General features: G+C 36.3%; 3 protein-coding genes across 4 annotated transcripts; 2 read left to right on the forward strand and 1 right to left on the reverse strand.

Moving 5' to 3' along the window:
• Positions 1-4,368: 4,368 nt before the first annotated feature.
• On the reverse strand, positions 4,369-6,572 carry klhl42 (kelch-like family, member 42; the record flags this gene model as incomplete). Its single annotated transcript, XM_084406899.1, has 3 exons — positions 4,369-4,826; positions 5,877-6,070; positions 6,151-6,572. 3 exons carry the CDS (start codon positions 6,570-6,572, stop codon positions 4,369-4,371), a joined length of 1,074 nt encoding a protein of 357 aa, XP_084263025.1.
• cwf19l1 (CWF19 like cell cycle control factor 1) lies at positions 6,567-14,016 on the forward strand. 2 transcript variants are annotated; one of them, XM_084408188.1, is made up of 14 exons: positions 6,567-6,827; positions 8,106-8,190; positions 8,271-8,355; positions 8,447-8,548; positions 8,685-8,899; positions 8,989-9,104; positions 9,183-9,267; positions 10,014-10,163; positions 10,874-11,003; positions 11,185-11,264; positions 11,405-11,614; positions 11,970-12,089; positions 13,362-13,459; positions 13,591-14,016. In XM_084408188.1, exons 1-14 carry the CDS (start codon positions 6,727-6,729, stop codon positions 13,733-13,735), a joined length of 1,722 nt encoding a protein of 573 aa, XP_084264314.1. In that variant the 5' UTR covers positions 6,567-6,726; the 3' UTR covers positions 13,736-14,016. The 2 variants fall into 2 exon arrangements, with proteins under 2 accessions (XP_084264314.1, XP_084264315.1); XM_084408189.1 differs by lacking the exon at positions 6,567-6,827 and adding an exon at positions 7,797-7,926.
• Positions 14,017-14,526: 510 nt separating this feature from the next.
• On the forward strand, positions 14,527-18,173 carry washc3 (WASH complex subunit 3). Its single transcript, XM_084407830.1, has 7 exons — positions 14,527-14,735; positions 14,876-14,974; positions 15,073-15,138; positions 16,418-16,528; positions 16,658-16,774; positions 16,878-16,942; positions 17,054-18,173. The coding sequence occupies exons 1-7, from the start codon at positions 14,685-14,687 to the stop codon at positions 17,145-17,147; spliced, it is 603 nt and encodes a 200-aa protein (XP_084263956.1). The 5' UTR covers positions 14,527-14,684; the 3' UTR covers positions 17,148-18,173.
• Positions 18,174-18,269: the final 96 nt, after the last annotated feature.

The following is an 18,269-nucleotide window of genomic DNA, read 5'->3' on the forward strand; positions in this document are numbered from 1 at the left end:
CCCTGCAACAAAAGATTTATAAATAGTGCAGATTGCCTCCCCTCCTACATTAAAATGTATTACGTCAAAATGACATTTAATGGACAAGCATATGACTATGTACATTAATATTAATAATATTTTTAATGGTTTTTTAATATAAGCATCGTAAAGTGTGCAAATACATTAATATGCTGTGTGCATGTCATTACAGGCAAGAGTTTTAAACAATATGCAAACAGGGGTCCCTGCTCCATCTCTTTAGCCATCCAGTGGTCTTTGGCTTGAAAAGGGTTGAAAACCCATGAGAAAAGAATAGAAATAGTGAGTATCCAGGTGTGTAAAGTAGGGCAAATGCATTTCGAAAGAAGCTGTGCAAATGTCTGATAGTATTTTGGAACAAACAGTGACATTTTCAGTGATCGGTGTGGTTTGTTTCACTGACATGGAGAGGTCAGCCAGAGATGAAGATTACAGCCAATTCATTTTTTCAAGTGCTACTATAGAAAGGTTCAGCCAGGACAGACTATCAAGGCTTTACTTTCGATCTTGTATACATTTTTTTTTAAACCTTCGCCATTGTGATTCAGCGTTTAAATGAAGAGATCTGCTCATTGTCTGATTAATTGGTGTTATTGAAAACAGAAATTACATTGAGAGTTGTAAGAGTTACAACAGAGCAGATGTGACTTGTTAAATCATTAGTCATTGAGGTAGAACAAGCTGTTTCTTCTGCATTTATTTCAGCTTGAGACCCGTGGCCCATCAGAGAGAGTCAGCTCACTATAGCAGTGACACATTAAACGGCCATGCAATACCTCTTTTCTTTCTTCGGCTCTGATTTGCTGGAGATATTATCATTTGGCCACATGGTGCAGTAGAGAAAATCGCTAAAAGACACACTCCCCTCACTCAACCCCCAATTCCCAACCAGTACAAATCACGCTTCTGGCTATTTGAAAAGAGGTCACTGTAATACAGAAGAATCACTGCTCTTTGCTGCCTGTTTTTTTTACCTGAGAGCTTGATATGTTTTTCATGTTTTTATTGGGATTTATGATCTTAGTTGTTTTAATACTTAAGTCCTCTATTCATCTGCATTTGCATTATGTCCATTTTTAATGAATAACAGAACAGTGTGTGTTTGTGTGTGTGTGTGTGTGTGTGTGTGTGTGTGTGTGTGTGTGTGTGTGTGTGTGTGTGTGTGTGTGTGTGTGTGTGGTGAAAATACTGTATATATTATTAATTAAGTTGTAGCGCCACCAAGTGGCTATATTATTGCACCAAGGACATAAGGACAACTAGGACCAAGGACATCTAGAACAGATGATTTAGATATTTTGCCTCCCAGTAATGCATAGACTGACCATGTTACAATGGCAGGGTAGATGTCATGATGCTTGTCAAGAAAATGTCAAGAAGTGAAAAAAAGAAATGCTTATTGAAAATGAAGTCCCCCCAATTACTGTAATGGCAAAATAATATAATATAATATGATATAATCTTAATGGTCCTAAAAATATGCTACATATTAATTAGACGATATATATATCTTATAATTATTTTTTTCTTCATATTCATAATAATGGACTGAATATGGACTGAATATTTATTTGTGAGATTTGCTAATCAGTGTTTAAAGACAACCTCTTTTCTATTCATGAATTCCTAAAGGTATTGGTGAAAAGTGCATTTATTATTGATAAATAATGGATTATGACAAAAAATATATATATAATTGTCTCTTCAGCTGCTTTTACTCATCAGTATGCAGTATTCCAAAGCATTCTGAGAAAACTGTCAATCATTTTTATAGAACTCTGCTGATCCTTCTCAAGTCTGTCGTCATAGAAACACTTGCAAAAAGAAATGTGTATACAGTATATTCAAATCAAATTCTTTGTTGTATGCCTGTGAAACAAGAATGAAATTAGAATCTTCTAATAGATCAGGTAAGAATCTCTTAATTTAAGTTCCGTTTTATTAAATTGTAATGTTATCATTCATATACTGTATTCTGTATGTATACAGTTGTGATCAGAATTAATGGCACTAATATGATCAAAAATGGCTGTAAAAAATAAATCTGCATTGTTTATCCTTCTGATCTTTCATTCAAAAAATTTGCAAAAATCTAACCTTTCATTGAACTAAAAGAATTGAAACTTGGGGGGAAATCACATTATGAAATAAATGTTTTTCTCCAAATCACATTTGCCACAATTATTGGCACCCTTTTATTAAATACTTTTTGCAATCTCCTTTTGCCAAGATAACAGCTATGAGTTTTCTCCTATCAGGAATGAGTGTGGGTGCTTCTCATTTCTTATGTGTGCATCCTCACTTCCTTTCCTCGCGTCTTAGCTCCACACCTTTAGGATGCCAGGGAAGGATACACCTGTGTATCCTCGCTCATGACTCGATGATATCTTGTTTGAAACACTGTGACTGTGTTAAACACAAAAAGACAGAAGCATCTGTAAAAACAGGACCTGTGTGAGTATTTGGATCTAATGTATCCCTGAGCTTAACTAACGGATCATTGGCCCTCCACTGCCCACCATCCTCCTCTCTTACAGGTGGCTTGTCTTTGCTGGGACATCTGCTCAACATTAAGACCCAGTGACCAGAGTCATTCTAGGACATGCTATGAGACACAGGATACAATCCACTGTGCAGATGCCAAGACAATGAATGAAGGACAAGAAGTGAACAACGATCAGATTCAAAGGCGATGAATTAATCCGACGCATCTCACCCATTTGCTGCAATGATGACACAGCTGATCTGATAGGACGCTGCAGCGTGTCTGACGGACAGCCGATTACACACAGACTTCCTCTGTGAGGACAGAACGACAGAAGGTGACCTCACTAAGAAGGACAAGTGACAGTATGACATCTGCCAAATGCAAAGACACACACACACAAAGAAACAAGCAATATAAAGCCTTTTATTTGCTTCCCTGAACATTTTATTTTTAACTCACAATCTTTACAATTTCAAGGCAACTTGGGAATGTTCAACAAAACCATCATCCATTTTGGCTCAACATATGAAAAATAATCAAAACGCTACAAAAGCTAAAGTAAATGGAGCATAAGTATAAAGTCCTTCACTCTTAAAAAAGAAAGAAAAGAAAAAAACAAAAGAATCTCCTTTTCTTTCACGTCAACATCAGGTCATCTCACTCAACCAAATGCAAAAATACATCACAGCGATTTAGGTCAGGCGCTTATGTATTTGTGCTTCATTTGTGCAGCACATTTTAAGACACTTCTCCAGATATACAGTATTTGGAATAAAATAATTCAATTAAGACTAGTAACAGAGTAATTAAGTCAAAAATCAACTACTTTTCAGGCACTGACAGTCTTAAACATTCACCATTTAGTCTGGCACTTTGGATCTTAAAGGCACAGTTCACCTAAAAATTAAATTCTGTCAGCGTTTACTCACCCTTTCCTCTGCAAAACACAAAATACGATCGTTTGAATATTTTTTATTTATTATTATGTACTGTTTTTGTCCTTTTAATGAAAGTCAATGGATCCAAAACAATACTGGACCCTATTACTTTCACTTTATGGACCAAAAAAACAAAAAACAAAACACTAAGATATTCATACAGGTTTGGAATGAAATAAGGGTGAGTAAATGATGATGGGATTTTTTATTTTGGGGTGAACTACCTCTTTAATGTCTCATTCGGGGCCTTAATTACCCTTCATGTTAAGTTGTTTAATTGGCTTGTGCAAGTTTAGTGTTAATTTAATCTGCAGGCTCTATAAATCTAAAGCCTTCACTTGTGCATCCGTATAATAGTAGTAATATATGTCATGTTTTATATCATTAAGATCCTGTACATGCATTTGAATTAGTAGATTCTGTGCAAGTTGAAAATGTTCGGTGCAACTTTTATAGTGTTCTCTCTATTTGCCAAGATAAATAAAATGGCATATTTACTGAATATATTAAAACTGCTTTTGAATACAAGGGCACTTTCACAGAACTTCTGATGGAGATATTAAATATCTTTTTTTTTTGTTGACCTTTATTTAGAAGTAATCATTTAAAGCACTATTTTACCTAAATCATTTCCTCACCCTCAACTTTTTTTCTTCAGTGGAACAACATTAGAATGATCAAGAATGTTCAAGCCACTCGTTTTTGGAACAAAATGAGGGTGAGGAAATGATGACCGGATTTTCATTTTTGGCTAAACTATCGCTTTAATATCTCCTGCAGGTTCTTTGTGCTGGCTGATCATTCTGATCTAGTAAACTGGTGTGGCGATCCTTTGTCCTTTCTGAAGTGGCCGGGCTCGCTACAATAGAATCCGTGTGTCCCAGCAGTCTGCGGTCTTCTCCAGATCCCCAGAGCGCAACCTCAGAGGACGTTGGGCAGGTAGAGTGAGCAAAGCAGCATGTTCTGTCCCAGAGCAGGGAAACGTCTGAACGCCTCCCAGGCATCTGAGAAAATGTTGTATTTGAGGAAGACGCGGTGCTCCAGGCTGGTTGGAAGGCTGACGTCTCTGCTCATGATGTAGATGCCATCGTTGTGCAGCGTGCAGGTGAGGTTCAAACCCGACTTTGACGTGTTCTCCTTAAGTTGCAACAATTCTCCTGTCTGCACGTTGTAGGACTGTACCGTCAGCATGTCCTCCGTATGGCTTATCCTCCGCCGTCCCGTTTCTGCAGGTTCTAGCTCATGCGTGTAGCCGCCCACTAGGTAAATGGTGTCCTCCACTGAGAGCATCTGCTGCTTGCGCACATGAGCCGAACAGGAATGGAACACGGACCACGCGTCCGATACGGGGCAGTAGCGCAGCACGCTGGTGTTCCTATCTGTCAGATATTAGGAGAAAAACTCTGAGATGATGGAATTTCGGGTCATTTTAAGATCATTTTAACGGAAATTTAAAGTCAGCATGAAACATAAAACTGCAATCGTCTTTTCTTCCCTACTGTGATGTGTATATATGAGCAAAATGGCATTTACCGGTATGTATTTAATTAAAAAGGACAAATTAATTAAAAAAAATTATGATATGCATGGATAAAACAATTTTAATAAACATTGCAATATTCCATAAAATAAAAGAACAGTTCATTTTGATTTCATGGTGACTTTTTGTGAGTTTTTTCATTGTTTGGCTACATCAGTTTGGTTATCAGCCATAACAATTTAATAATTTTAATATCCATACAAGTTTATCTTTGACTGATAGATAATGGCAAAAAGATCTAAAAGTAAAAATAGGGGAAATGAGAATGCATAAGAAATATGTTGAATATATATTGACCGATACCATTAAAAATATATATTTTTTTAATTTAATATATTCTATTATGATTTCTCATATTTTTGCTTTTAGATTACCTTTGCGATTATCTAACACTCACTTAAAGTGAGTGATCTTGTACCAATACAAAAATGATGGCCAATTACGTTAATTATTTTTCATGTTATAACCGATAAATAACTGGTAATAAAATTCTATAATATTTTATCAAAATAAATTCAATAACACCAATTATATTTAATGCTACAAGTAAATTCAATTTAGCCATCATAACATTTAAAAAAGATTCACTTTAAAAAACTTTAAAATTGAGAGTCAAATGATGTAAAAGGACATTTAAATGTTAAAATTGATTAAAAAGTGTGATAAATGTTTGGCTATACTTTTTTTCTTCATTTAAATCTAGTTTAAAAAAGGGGCTTGATGAAAAAAAAAATCACAAGTGAAGTAAGTAAAGAAAAGCATTTTTTCCTTTGGAATAACATACATAGTTCACAATACTACCAGTCACGTAAAAGAAAGTAAATGAAGTGTAATGCCTGTTAGTGTGTGTGAGTGTGAATGAATCCATCTCTCAAACAGTAAAACACACCTCTAGAGGTATAACCGCCCATGACGTAGATCATGCCCTGACACTCACAGGCAGAGAACTCGGCGAGAGGTTCAGGCAGAGACGCCACACACGTCCACCAGTCCTGCTCGGGACTGTAGCACTCCACCGTCCCCAGACAATGACCTCCAACCGCATACAGCTTCCCACTCACGGCCAGGAGCTTGAAGTTTGATCTGGAAACCAGATAAGCACTTACTGATCCCTTGCACTAGACAAACCACAAATAACTGGACACATCATGAGTGAATTGTACCTCTTCTGGTTCAAAGGTGCCACATGGTTCCACTCATTCTTGCAGGGGTTGTAGCAGTGGGCCACCGAGATCTCCTGACTTGTCATTCTGTATCCACCAACAATAAACAAGTAGTTGTCCAGCACAGCAGATCCGTAACCTCTGACATTGATCATGTCTGGAGGGAGATTGTTGGCTAGAGGTTTCCAGCGTTGCTTTAGCTCATCATACCTCAACATGGACCACGGCTCGTCCTGGTTTGCCAGATCCAGACAGGTGTCAGTGAAATCCCCTATTGCTACTAAAGTGGCCGTACCTTTCATGCGCATATCTCGGATCTGATCCCGCAGAACAGCTGACAACATCTTGAACTCCGGCCTGCGCAGCATGAGATGATAATAGCAGCTCATGAATTTCAAACAAGCATTCCTAAGATCATGCATCCCGTAGACTTCAGAGAGCTTGGAGAGCTCGACGCAATTCTCCAGCCTGATTTCCGAGAGGAGCAGTTTTAAGATGGAAGTGACTTGCAGAAAGGATGCGGTTTCGATCAGGTCCTCCAGAGTCTCGTTGGCCACCTGAACTTTGGAGGTGTTGATGAACTCCAGCACCAGCTCGAGCCCCGGCGTGCTCAGTCCCCGAAGCTGCACCGAATCCTCCGCGGACTCGCGCATCCCCGAGCTGTACAGCGCACGGAAGTAATCGCTCTTCTCGATCAGTTTGCTTTTACTCACATTGTACGTTTTGTCATCCATCACGATCTCTATAATCTGCTCGGGGGATGTCATGTCTGCTGTTCTGGGGTCAGCGGCTGTTTTTCAGCTGTGATAGAGACGCTTTTTCATCCTTCGATGCCAAAGCCTATATATGGAAATATTCAGCGCATAGAATCCGAGTCTGCTCATATGCATGCATAGATCCCATAAACAATCACGTCTTTTGAAAACAAACGGATGGCTTGCATATACTAAAGGAATAGTGCTATATAAATTCGTCTGCTTGTTTAAACATATGTTTAATTTGGCAGGTTTATACAGTCAGCTAATGTGCATTCCTGAATTAAAGCGATATATTGGCACTTGTTTAAACGCAGTTCTCATCGGCAGAAATCTCTGTCGTGGTATAAATAATATGGCAGTTTATTTTCTTTTATTACATTGTAACGTTACACTTCAGGATTTCAAATGTAAATCAGTTCCTGTTTTGGTCTCGTGGTTTGTGTTGCGTCACGTGGTGTCCTGCTCACCCCAGTTTTGCGCAGTAGTATGTTTTTTTTTTATCTACATCACAATGTTATATTAACGCATAAAAAAAAACATATTTTAGTTTGTTTGAGTCTATACATTATAAATGTTCAATTTAACCGATAAAATTACAATATAAAGTGATAATCGCTGGAGCAAATATTGCGAATAATGTGCGCATAGTGGAAGCGTTTAATACGCTTTTACTGTGTCACCCTGGTATTTCTTCCGGAGAGAAACTTGATGTGCGTTTAGGTTTGTAATATATATTCTCGTGTTTACAAATGATATTCTTTAAATATGGTATTATTTAATGTATGTAATAATTTATAGCACCCCAGAAAAAAAAAAAAACTCCCAGAAAAATCTCCTTCAGATGTAACGCTATGTTTCATAATGAGCGGTCGAAATAATTTGCTCCCTGTTACGACAGGGTTTATTTTGTCGACGCACACAATTTAACGCCAATGCTCAGACACAAGCGTGATTAATTTTAATAGTCTTTAAGAAAGATTTATATATTTTTCGGTATGGAAGACAAGCCTTTACGAGTGTAAGTTTTGATTTTGGGTTAAAAAGCGTCATATGTGAATGTTAGCTAGCTCGTTACCCATCTCAATAAATAATTTACTGTAAATAATTGAAATAACAGCATAGGCGGAGGTGTAAGTTACATGTAATAAACCAATGTGTTTTGTTTTCACGCTGCTTTAATGTTTCATTCCCTCTTAGTCTCGCATGTGGTGACGTTGAAGGAAGAATAAATGCTTTGTTCAACCGGGTGAACGCAATTCAGAAAAAGAGCGGGCAATTTGATGTGAGTCTGCACGTGTATCTTACTTATTTAAAGAGAGAGAGAGAGAGTTGTGGGTTTAACTAGACGGTTTGGTTTTTCAGTTGCTGTTGTGTGTTGGAGACTTTTTTGGAACCTCTCCCGAGGCTGAATCGGAATGGGAAACATACAAATCTGGTGCAAAAAAGGGTAAGGTTTCCTTGTATATCTTTAAAATGTATTCCTTTAATCACACCAAACAAATGTACTGAATTAAACTGTGCTCTTTCTAAACCCCCAGCACCAATTCACACATACATTCTCGGCGCAGCCAGCCAAGAGACCGTGAAGTATTTCCCAAACTCTGATGGCTGTGAGTTGGCTGACAACATCACATGTCTGGGTAAGATGGATCTATAACCTGTCTTCTTTAGAAAGCACGTGTCTTTGCTGGTTTCGGTTAGCTTTTTATGCATGTATGTATTGTTGGGCTCAGGTTTGTCAACTTGAGTCAGACGATTACACTTGTTTTTTCCTAGGTCGAAGGGGCATTTTCACGGGCGCATCGGGGCTTCAGATCGCCTATGTCAGTGGCAGAGAATCACAACAGGAACCTGCTCCCTCACACTGCTTTACCCGTAAAGACCTCAGTGCCCTGGTGGCTCCTCTGCTGTCCAACTCCAAATTTCGAGGTGTGGACATTCTCCTGTCCTCGCAGTGGCCTCGAGGCGTGTGGCAGTACGGAAACAGTCCCGTCAGTGCTTTGTTGTGCTTGTTTAATACATTTCTCAGGTATTTTCTGATCGTGTGCTTAAGGATCGTTTACTTTCTTGCCTTTTTCAGGAAACTGATACAAAGTATTGTGGGGTTTCGACCATCGCAGATCTCGCTGACAAGCTGAAGCCCCGCTACCATTTTGCGGGACTGGAAGGGGTCCATTATGAGAGGCTGCCCTACAGGTGTGCTATTATAGCATCAGGAAATGTTTTACTTTTTTCAAATTCTTTTTGTCTTAAAAAATGTGTATACATTTACAGGAATCATGTGGTCCTTCAACAGAATGCTCAGCATGTCAGTAGATTCATTGCCCTGGCAGCAGTCAACAATCCTGCCAAGAAGAAGGTATTTTTGTTTCTTTGTATGTTTTTGTAATTTGTGTGTGTGTGTAAAACATTTTTATGACTGATATTATTAGATATGATAATGATGTATGATTATATTAAATTTTCTAACGCCTTTTGTCATCATCTAACACTCACTTAAAGTCAGTATGATTTCACCATAGTAATATTTATGTACAATTATAGTATTTAAAAAAGAAAAATTTGAATTACCTTTAATTTTACTTTACATTTTAGTGATTTTTTTGTGCTTTGCCATTTTTATTATACATTTTTTTAAACTTATTTTATTTATGTTTTTAGTCATTTTAGTACTTAAACTTTATTAATGTTAGTAAGTAACTAAGACAACATTTGTCATTTAAGTTTGTTTTTATATATATATATATATATATACATCACTTTATTTTATTTTTTTCTATTCTTTATTTTGGTGTATCGCTTTATTTCAATTAATTAAAAACATAGCATATATATAAACATCCATTTTCATGCTGCCTAATATTAATGTTATTATGCCTGAATTCACTTGTTTCATTTAAACAATTAATTTAATTGTTTTGTATTTTATTTTTAATTTTAGACAAAATAGTTTAAAATTGTAATATCTGCCTTAACGTGAAAACAACTAATGCACAGAATTTTGATATCCGTGCATCACTACATAATATTTAATTTTTAATGAAGACCTGTGGCGCATGGAGACTGAATTCATGGCTTAACTGTACAGTTTATCTTTTCTCTCAGTACTTGTATGCCTTCAACATTGTCCCGATGAAAACCATGGACCCCACAGAGTTAGTCAAACAACCTCAGGATGTCACAGAAAATCCCTACAGGAAACCTACGAAAGATGGGAAGAAAGAAAGACAGCCACCCTCTTTGGCAGACGCGGAGGTGTGTGTACAGTTTTTACTTTACTTAATAGAATTAGTATGCAGGTGATGTATTATTGCTCATCAAGTTTGGGGTCAGTATGATTTTTTTTTTTAACACATCCTTTTATGCGTCAATATAAAAAATCCAGTAAAACCATAATATTGTGAAATATTTCTTGATATACACTATTCTCTAGGCCTGGGGGCCACTCTACCACTGCCAGCAGACCCTTTTCTTTTCTTTTCTCTTTTTTTTTGGGGTGTTCTGTATGTCCCTCTCTCTTCTGTATGTGTATATATGTCATTGATCTTTTACCTTGTATAAGCTACAATGTTTTAACTTGCAATAAAAAAAAAAGAAAATAAATATTTCTATTCAAATTAACAGATTCCTATTTTAATATATTTTAAAATGTAATTTATTCCTGTTATGCAAAACTGTATTTTCAGCATCATAACTCCCGTCTTCAGTGTCACATGATATATATATATATATATATATATATATATATATATATATATATATATTCTAATATGGTGATTTGGTGCTCAAGAAACATCTCTTATTATCAATGTTGAAAATAGTTGTGCTGCTTAATATTCTTGTGGAAACTGAGATTTCAGGATTCTTTGATCAATTTCTTTACTGTCACTTTTGATTAATTTAATGCTCCCTTGCTGAATGAAAGTATTAATTTCTTCCCAAAAACAAAAAATGTTTTTGATCAGGAGGAACCAGCATCCCAGTTCTTTTTTGATCTGGGGCAGAATAAACCACATCACCAGCAACATCAACATGGCAGGAAGAGACAATCGGACGGGGACAGACCCAATCAGCCCAAACAGCCCAGAAAACCCCGTGAGTCCATTCACTTCTCAGAGGTGGTCTAATGGATCTAACTGAACTATCTTTATTACCTCATTTAGAAACACTCAGCAGAACTTATTTCGATTCTTTTTAGAGTTGATTTTGGAGAGGATTTGAATTAATTTTTTCTTGCTGCTCTTGACACAGACCTTGAATTCTGCTTTTATAACAGCACAGCCCACTGGACCCTGTTGGTTCTGCCTTGCCAGTCCAGAAGTCGAGAAGCACTTGGTCATAAGCATCGGAACGCACGTCAGTCCACAAAATATGTATTCAGCAGCCCAGTGTCACTTTAGAAAGCTTTTAAACATAAAAATATATCAACTGATAAATTACAGACTTCTCTCCTGTTGCTTTTTCATGTTGATCTAATGTCAGTATTCTATTTCCAGTGTTACGTGGCTCTCGCTAAGGGTGGTCTTACTCCTGACCACGTTCTCCTGCTGCCCATCGGACATTACCAGTCAGTGGTAGATTTGGCATCAGAGGTGGTTGAAGAGATGGAGAAATACAAGAGTGCCGTCAAGAAGTTCTGTAAAAGCAGAGGCCAACGGTGCGTCATGTTTGAGAGGAACTACCGCAGCCAGCACCTTCAACTTCAGGTCCATACAAAATATTGTGTCATTCATAATGAGATTGTGGTGTCTGCCTGAACAGATTGACCTGCACAGATCCCAGGTCAGTCTAAACAGCACCACATAAATGAAAAAGAGAGTCTGGTAAACTTATAGCAGCGCGGAGAGTGTGAGAGGCGCCCCACCTTCAACCAATCGCAGACTCCAACACCATTTCATCAGTTTAAGTCTGAGTGGATAGACAATCTGTCTGCATTGACGAGTAACCGTTTCTGAGGGACGTGTTCCCAATGATGACCAAACACATGGTTTCCTAAAGTTATGAGAAAGCAGTGCGTAATGGGTTTAACGGACGGAAACTTCTCTTCTTCGTCATCCTCAGGTTGTGCCGGTGCCCATGGAGAAGTGCAGTACAGATGACATCAAGGAGGCGTTCATGACACAAGCTGAAGAGCAGCAGATGGAACTGATGGAGATTCCAGCTCATACAGACCTCAAACAGGTACACACCCTCAGACTGAACACTTCAAAGTTAGTCAGAGTTTTCATTTATTATTTAAACATTTAAAATTCAATATATTTTTAATATAATACTTTATTATATAATTATTTATTTTTAAATTATATATACTATTAATATAATAACTTATTGCTTTCTCATCAACATCATTATTATTATTACATTGTATAAATTACTTATTTAAAATTATATAATATATACTGATATTATAATTTATATATACATACACTGTTAATATAATATGTTTTTATTATTACCAAAGTTTTTTTAAATTATATTTACTAAGTTATTTATGTCATTTATTTTATTTATTTTTAAATTATATGCGGGAACCCTGTATATAATTAAAAAATAAATAACATAAATAACTTAGTAAATATAATTTAAATAAACTTTTGTAATCCTTGAAATCCTTGAAAGTTTGTGAATCTGAAAAAAATATTTCACGGCCCTGGAAAGTTTTTGAAAATAAACACACGTAGAGACAGGTCCTTGAAAGTGCTTGAATTTATTTTGTGCAAGACGTTTTCTGGAAAAAAAAATCCATATTATTCCCTCTGGTCCGCTATTGTGTTATTTTGCCAACACTTCGTGGCCTATGCATAATAGCTTGCTTGATTGGTTAGTTATGCGCATTAACGCATTACGTTAAGTGTTTCCCCCGTGAGGTACTTTGTGTTGTACGTTGCCATGACGTTCAAGCGCACAAAACTACTACGATGGTACCTCAACGTTTGTTGTTGAACACCACATTTGTGTCACCACATTAATTCCTTGAATTTGAGGGTATTGGACCTGGAAAGTCCTTGAATTTGAAGTTAACCAAGGTGTGGGAACCCTGTATATATATTGTTAATAGAATCTATTATTATTATATAATGATTTTATTTTTAAAAAAATATCTTATTTACTTATTGGTATATGCAACTCCATTCACTTTAGTTTGTTCTTGCAATCCTGCAAAAACAAATCCATGTGTGTAGTCTAAAATCAAATTTAACAAATAAATTAAATGAATTTTTATTTTTTAAATAACTGGTCAGATTGGATTTCAAGGTTTTTTTATTTTTTTTTATGTATCATGTCATTTGGGAGGCGTCTTGTTTGTGCACTCTAAATCCAAAGTGTCCAAATTCCTCTCTGTGAACTATACAACATTGTCTTTGTAGGGAATGAGTGAGCAAGTCATGATGAGACGATGATACGTTTTCTGTAAAGATGAACTGTGACCAACAATAATATCCCACATTGCAGATTGCTCCTCCAGGAACACCCTACTTTTATGTGGAGCTGGATACGGGCGAGAAGCTGTATTATCGCATCAAGAAAAATTTCCCTTTGCAGTTTGGCAGGTAATTGTTACACTGGCACAGTTCATCAACTGCGGGCCGTCATACACTAGTTATAAACATTAGTATTGACATGATTGTAAAAACATGCTTCAGTATAACCACCTGTGTATATCCTGTGTGTGCTGCCACAGGGAAGTATTAGCGAGCGAGGTGGTGTTGAACATCCCCATGCGAGCTGACTGGAGAGAGTGTAAATGTACAAAGGAAGAGGAGGAGGATCAGGCCAAAAAAGTGCGCTCTGACTTTGAGCCCTTTGACTTCGCAATTGATGACTGAGCAACACTTCAGATGCATCTGACTTTAACACCTTCAATCATGTTTGTGAACTCCCTAAATGTGTCCACAACTGCTTATTTTATCTTTTTTATTCTTTTTAAATTTTGCACTTTGGGTGCTTTCCTCTTCCTTTCATTTGGTGACAGTTAGGAAATGACTGTTGTCTCAGTGGTCTTTTAAAATATATCTTTGTTTTGGTGATGTATCAATCTGTTGGATGCCAATAAGGTGTTGAATTTTGTTTTGTGACTCCTAATTAAAGTCATTTTTCAAATTTGTAAAATCTGCATTTTTTTTTCTCTTGTAGTAACAGTGTGGTGTTCGTCCTCTGCTGGTGTTGATGTCCTTTTCTTTGTCTACAGTGTTACTATGTAGCAGAATCAAACCCCTGAGATTTTACAGTTGTTTGTACTTGGTACACAAACAGTATCATCTCATAGCCGACTTAAGAGTGTGTGTGTGAGATTGACAATGTTTCAATCTTAGTAATTAATTAGAAATAGTAATCAATTATATATAACCTATCCGCTCACTTATTATTAATCGCAATAATTATACATAAAACTCAACATTTACTCGATTGTTACATTTCTTAAAATCGACTTTCGGTTTTTGGGAGCGGACTTTTATTATGGTAACGTGGAAGTGTTAAGGACTTTTGAGTTACAAGCAAACGTAAACAGTTTAAATATATGAAAAATATTTGTATTCAAAATATATAACATATATTTAACAATGAATTACTCTTTAGTTTTATTTGTAACAAAACAGTATTTTTATTAAGGTTAGAAAGGTTTGAGAACTTTTATTATGTTTAGAACGCGGAAGTACTGTAGTGAAGTCACGTGAGGAGGTATTTTCACAAGGATGCGTTTGATGCGCACGGCCAACTCGTTTAACGCGTAGAAATCTGTGTCTGTGATAATTAAAACGCAACAGAGTTGCTGAAATGGACGAGGACGGATTACCCATTGTGGGATCAGGAATAGATCTTACAAAGGTGAGTTTTTTTCTACTTTGCAACATCAGCTGCTGCTCACATGATCGTCTGACACCTAACGTTATGAATTATTTTTCACATAACTTATACGTGCACAAAGCATCTGGTCTGAAACTGATCATTACATTTTCTTTCCTAAGGTTCCAGCCATTCAACAGAGAAGAATCGTAGCTTTCCTCAATCAGTTCATAGTCCACACCGTCAGGTTCCTGAACCGCTTTTCCACAGTTTGTGAGGAGGTATGTTCACCTGGCAGCACATCATCCTCATCTTTACAGTAACTTAACTTACACATTTTCTGAAAGTGTCAGTGACCTGATGGAATTTGCTTTTACAGAAGCTAGCAACAGTATCACTACGAATCCAGCAGATTGAGACCACACTAAGCATTTTGGAAGCAAAGGTAAGTCAAGGCACTAAAGGGGGTTTTCATGGTCCGTGGAAATGTTTGAAGAAAAAGTGTTGTATTAAAACAAAAATAAAAAATAAGATTGAATTAAATAATAATGAAAAACAGAATAAAATAAATAAATACACTACCATTACATTTAAACAAATAAATACAAATTAGATTTTAAATAATTGAATGAATACAAAACAATACCAATTGAATATAATTGAAATCATAATACTATAAATAAACAGTGGGTTAAAACAACTGGGCAAATAAATAAATAAAATATTGTCCAAATACTATTTTCGATCCATTCATAATATAATTTTTTCACAGTATGAATTGGGAATTTATACATGAAACTATACAGTGCTATGCATAAGTTTAGACACCCATGCTAAAGTTGACTAAAAAGAGGAATAAAAAAATCATCTTTTGAAAATTGAACTTAATGCCTTAATTAAAAAAATTAGGAAAAATCCAACCTTTAAGGACACCAATTTTCTTTGTGAATGAATAATGTATCGTAAATAAATGAATGTTCTTCCTTAAAATACAGGCTGTTTGGACACCCCTATGTTAAATTCCCATAGAGGTAGGCAGATTTGTATTTTTAAAGGCCAGTTACTTCATGGATCCAGGATACTATGCATCCTGATAAAGTTCCCTTGGCCTTTGGAATTAAAATAGCCCCACATCATCACATAGCCTTCACCATACCTAGAGATTGGCATGGTTTTATTTCAGTTAGCCTAATAGCTGGTTTGATTTGCATTGAGAGATGATCTTATGGAAAGTACTCCATGCCAATCTCTAGGTATGGTGAAGGCTATGTGATGATGTGGGGCTATTTTAATTCCAAAGGCCAAGGGAACTTTATCAGGATGCATAGTGTCCTGGATCCATGAAGTAACTGGCCGTTAAAAATAAAAATCTGCCTGCCTCTATGGGAATTTAACATAGGGGTGTCCAGACTTATGCACCCTGTCCTTAAAGGTTGGATTTTTCCTAATTTTTTTAATTAAGGCATTAAGTTCAATTTCCAAAAGATGATTTTTTTTATTCCTCTTTTTAGTCAACTTTAGCATGGGTGTCTAAACTTATGCATAGCACTGTATATATGCCTTTTAAATTTCAGGATAGGGGTCTCTCGCACTAGAATGATCATATTTGGTCTGTGGCATCTAAAAGATTTAAAACCTCTGACTCAAGGACTTTATGAATACCTTATTTTTTTTTTAAGCTTATCTAAGTTGATTTCATGAAACAATGATTTATTCATTTTCAGTTAGCCTCTATTCCTGGTTTGGAAGAAGTGACAGTGGATGGAGTGAGACCGTCTGCAGTGACAAACGGCCCCGCAGTGGAAGGCAGTCGTGCCACGGCTCCCCCTGTTGAGGTAACACTTATTCTGAGATATTAATGTCTTCATCCATTCATCCCACTGCATTCTGAGGTTGTTAAAACCATAATGGCACTCATAGGAAGTCCTTCAGTCAGTATTAATACAAAATCCTATTCCATTCAGGCATCTCAGCAAACACAAGTGGCCCCTCAGGAGCCGAAAGCAGAGGTCCCAGCGGAAAACATCATGACTGTAGCCAAGGACCCGCGATACGCCAGATACCTGAAAATGGTGCAAGTGGTATGCGTGTTTCTCTTAAGTTTCATCATTAATAAACCTACTCCCTAATTATGGCTGACGTCATGTCAAATGTGTATCCAAATTATATTCTTTATGTTCATAGGGTGTTCCAGTTATGGCCATTAAAAATAAGATGGTATTGGAGGGTTTGGACCCTAGTTTGCTTGAGTAAGTGTTAAAACAAAATGTTGCAATTGTATAAGTTGATTCTGTCACTGTTTGTATGATTATGAGCTTTTTATGTTGTAGCTAATAGATTTTTTTTTTTGTATCCTTCAGCACTCCTGACGCACCTGTTCCAGGTGGTGGCAAAAAAGCTTTGGAAGAGCAAGATGATGACAGCTCAGGCAGCGAATCATCCTTCAGCGATTGATTGGCTCCGCCCCCTCGCACAGCTAATGAGCTTTGTGTTGGACTTGGCCTACTGTATGTAGGCTGTCATGAATCTTGCTCATCTCAAAGCAGGGTTAATGCACTTGAATGCCCTTACAAAGGACAGACATTAAGCGATGGCACTAAAAGGTTGCGTTACATCATGGAGACGGCATACTTGACATCTGTACTGGTGGTTTCTGAGGGCAGTTGCTCACTAGGTGAGATCGCTGATGATTATGATTATATTTGATCCATTGAAGTCTAAGTGCTACTCTCATGCGAATTGTGAAGTGTGTCATTTCTCGCCATGTACATATGTGTATCCAATAACAATAAAAAGATGCCACTGGGTGTGTTTTTATGAAATGGCCACAAGCAGCCTTGTGTAAATCTGTTCAGAAATAGATTTTTAAAATTGTAGCTGAGGGAAATTTCTTTTCTTTTTTTTTTCATTCTCCAGTTGGAACAATCTTGAATTGACTTTGAAACGTGGTCATATCAACAACAAAATTCACATAAGCCCTATTTTAATTTAGTTAGATTTGTTATAATGATACTAATTATAGCCATTAAAGATTTGCTTACATTGTCTTTTCCAGAGTAACTTATTAAAAGTTACATTCAAATTGGTTGCAAAGAAGTTTTTTTAAACATACTATTATTCAAAAGTTCAGGCTTGAATTTAAAATGTTTTTAAATGAAGCCTGTTATGCATTTATTTGATTAGAAATACAGTAAAAACTGGAATATTGTGAAATATTATTACAGTTTAAATAGTTGTTTTTTGTTTTAATGCATTTTGAATCATTTATTCCTGTGATGGTAAAGCTGAATTTTCAGCATCATTACTGATTGTCTGAGTGTCACATGATCCTTCAGAAATCATTCTAATATGTTGATTTGCTGCTCTAGAAACATTTCATATGATCAATAATCAATGCTTTATTTCTTTGTGGAAACCATGATTCGGTTTTATTTTTTTTCTGGATTTTTTGATGAATAGAAAGTTCAAAAGATCATGATTTTTGTTCATATGTAACATCATAAATGTCTTTACTGTCACTTTTGATCAGCACCCTTGCTTAATTATAGTATTCATTTCTTTTAAAAGTAAAAAAAA

Source organism: Rutilus rutilus (assembly GCF_951802725.1).
Source record: "Rutilus rutilus genome assembly, chromosome: 4".
In the NCBI taxonomy this organism is placed as follows: domain Eukaryota; kingdom Metazoa; phylum Chordata; class Actinopteri; order Cypriniformes; family Leuciscidae; genus Rutilus; species Rutilus rutilus.

What these genes read in the sequence shown, in the direction of transcription:
- cwf19l1 (XM_084408188.1), top strand. Translation starts at nt 6,727, where the DNA reads ATGAACTCCAGCACCAGCTCGAGCCCCGGCGTGCTCAGTCCCCGAAGC. An exon ending in AAAAGAGCGGGCAATTTGAT is followed by an intron (nt 8,191 to 8,270) that starts GTGAGTCTGCAC and finishes TTGGTTTTTCAG; the next exon opens with TTGCTGTTGTGTGTTGGAGA. An exon ending in GGCAGTACGGAAACAGTCCC is followed by an intron (nt 8,900 to 8,988) that starts GTCAGTGCTTTG and finishes TGCCTTTTTCAG; the next exon opens with GAAACTGATACAAAGTATTG.
- washc3 (XM_084407830.1), top strand. Translation starts at nt 14,685, where the DNA reads ATGGACGAGGACGGATTACCCATTGTGGGATCAGGAATAGATCTTACA. An exon ending in CCACGGCTCCCCCTGTTGAG is followed by an intron (nt 16,529 to 16,657) that starts GTAACACTTATT and finishes TATTCCATTCAG; the next exon opens with GCATCTCAGCAAACACAAGT. An exon ending in ACCTGAAAATGGTGCAAGTG is followed by an intron (nt 16,775 to 16,877) that starts GTATGCGTGTTT and finishes TTATGTTCATAG; the next exon opens with GGTGTTCCAGTTATGGCCAT.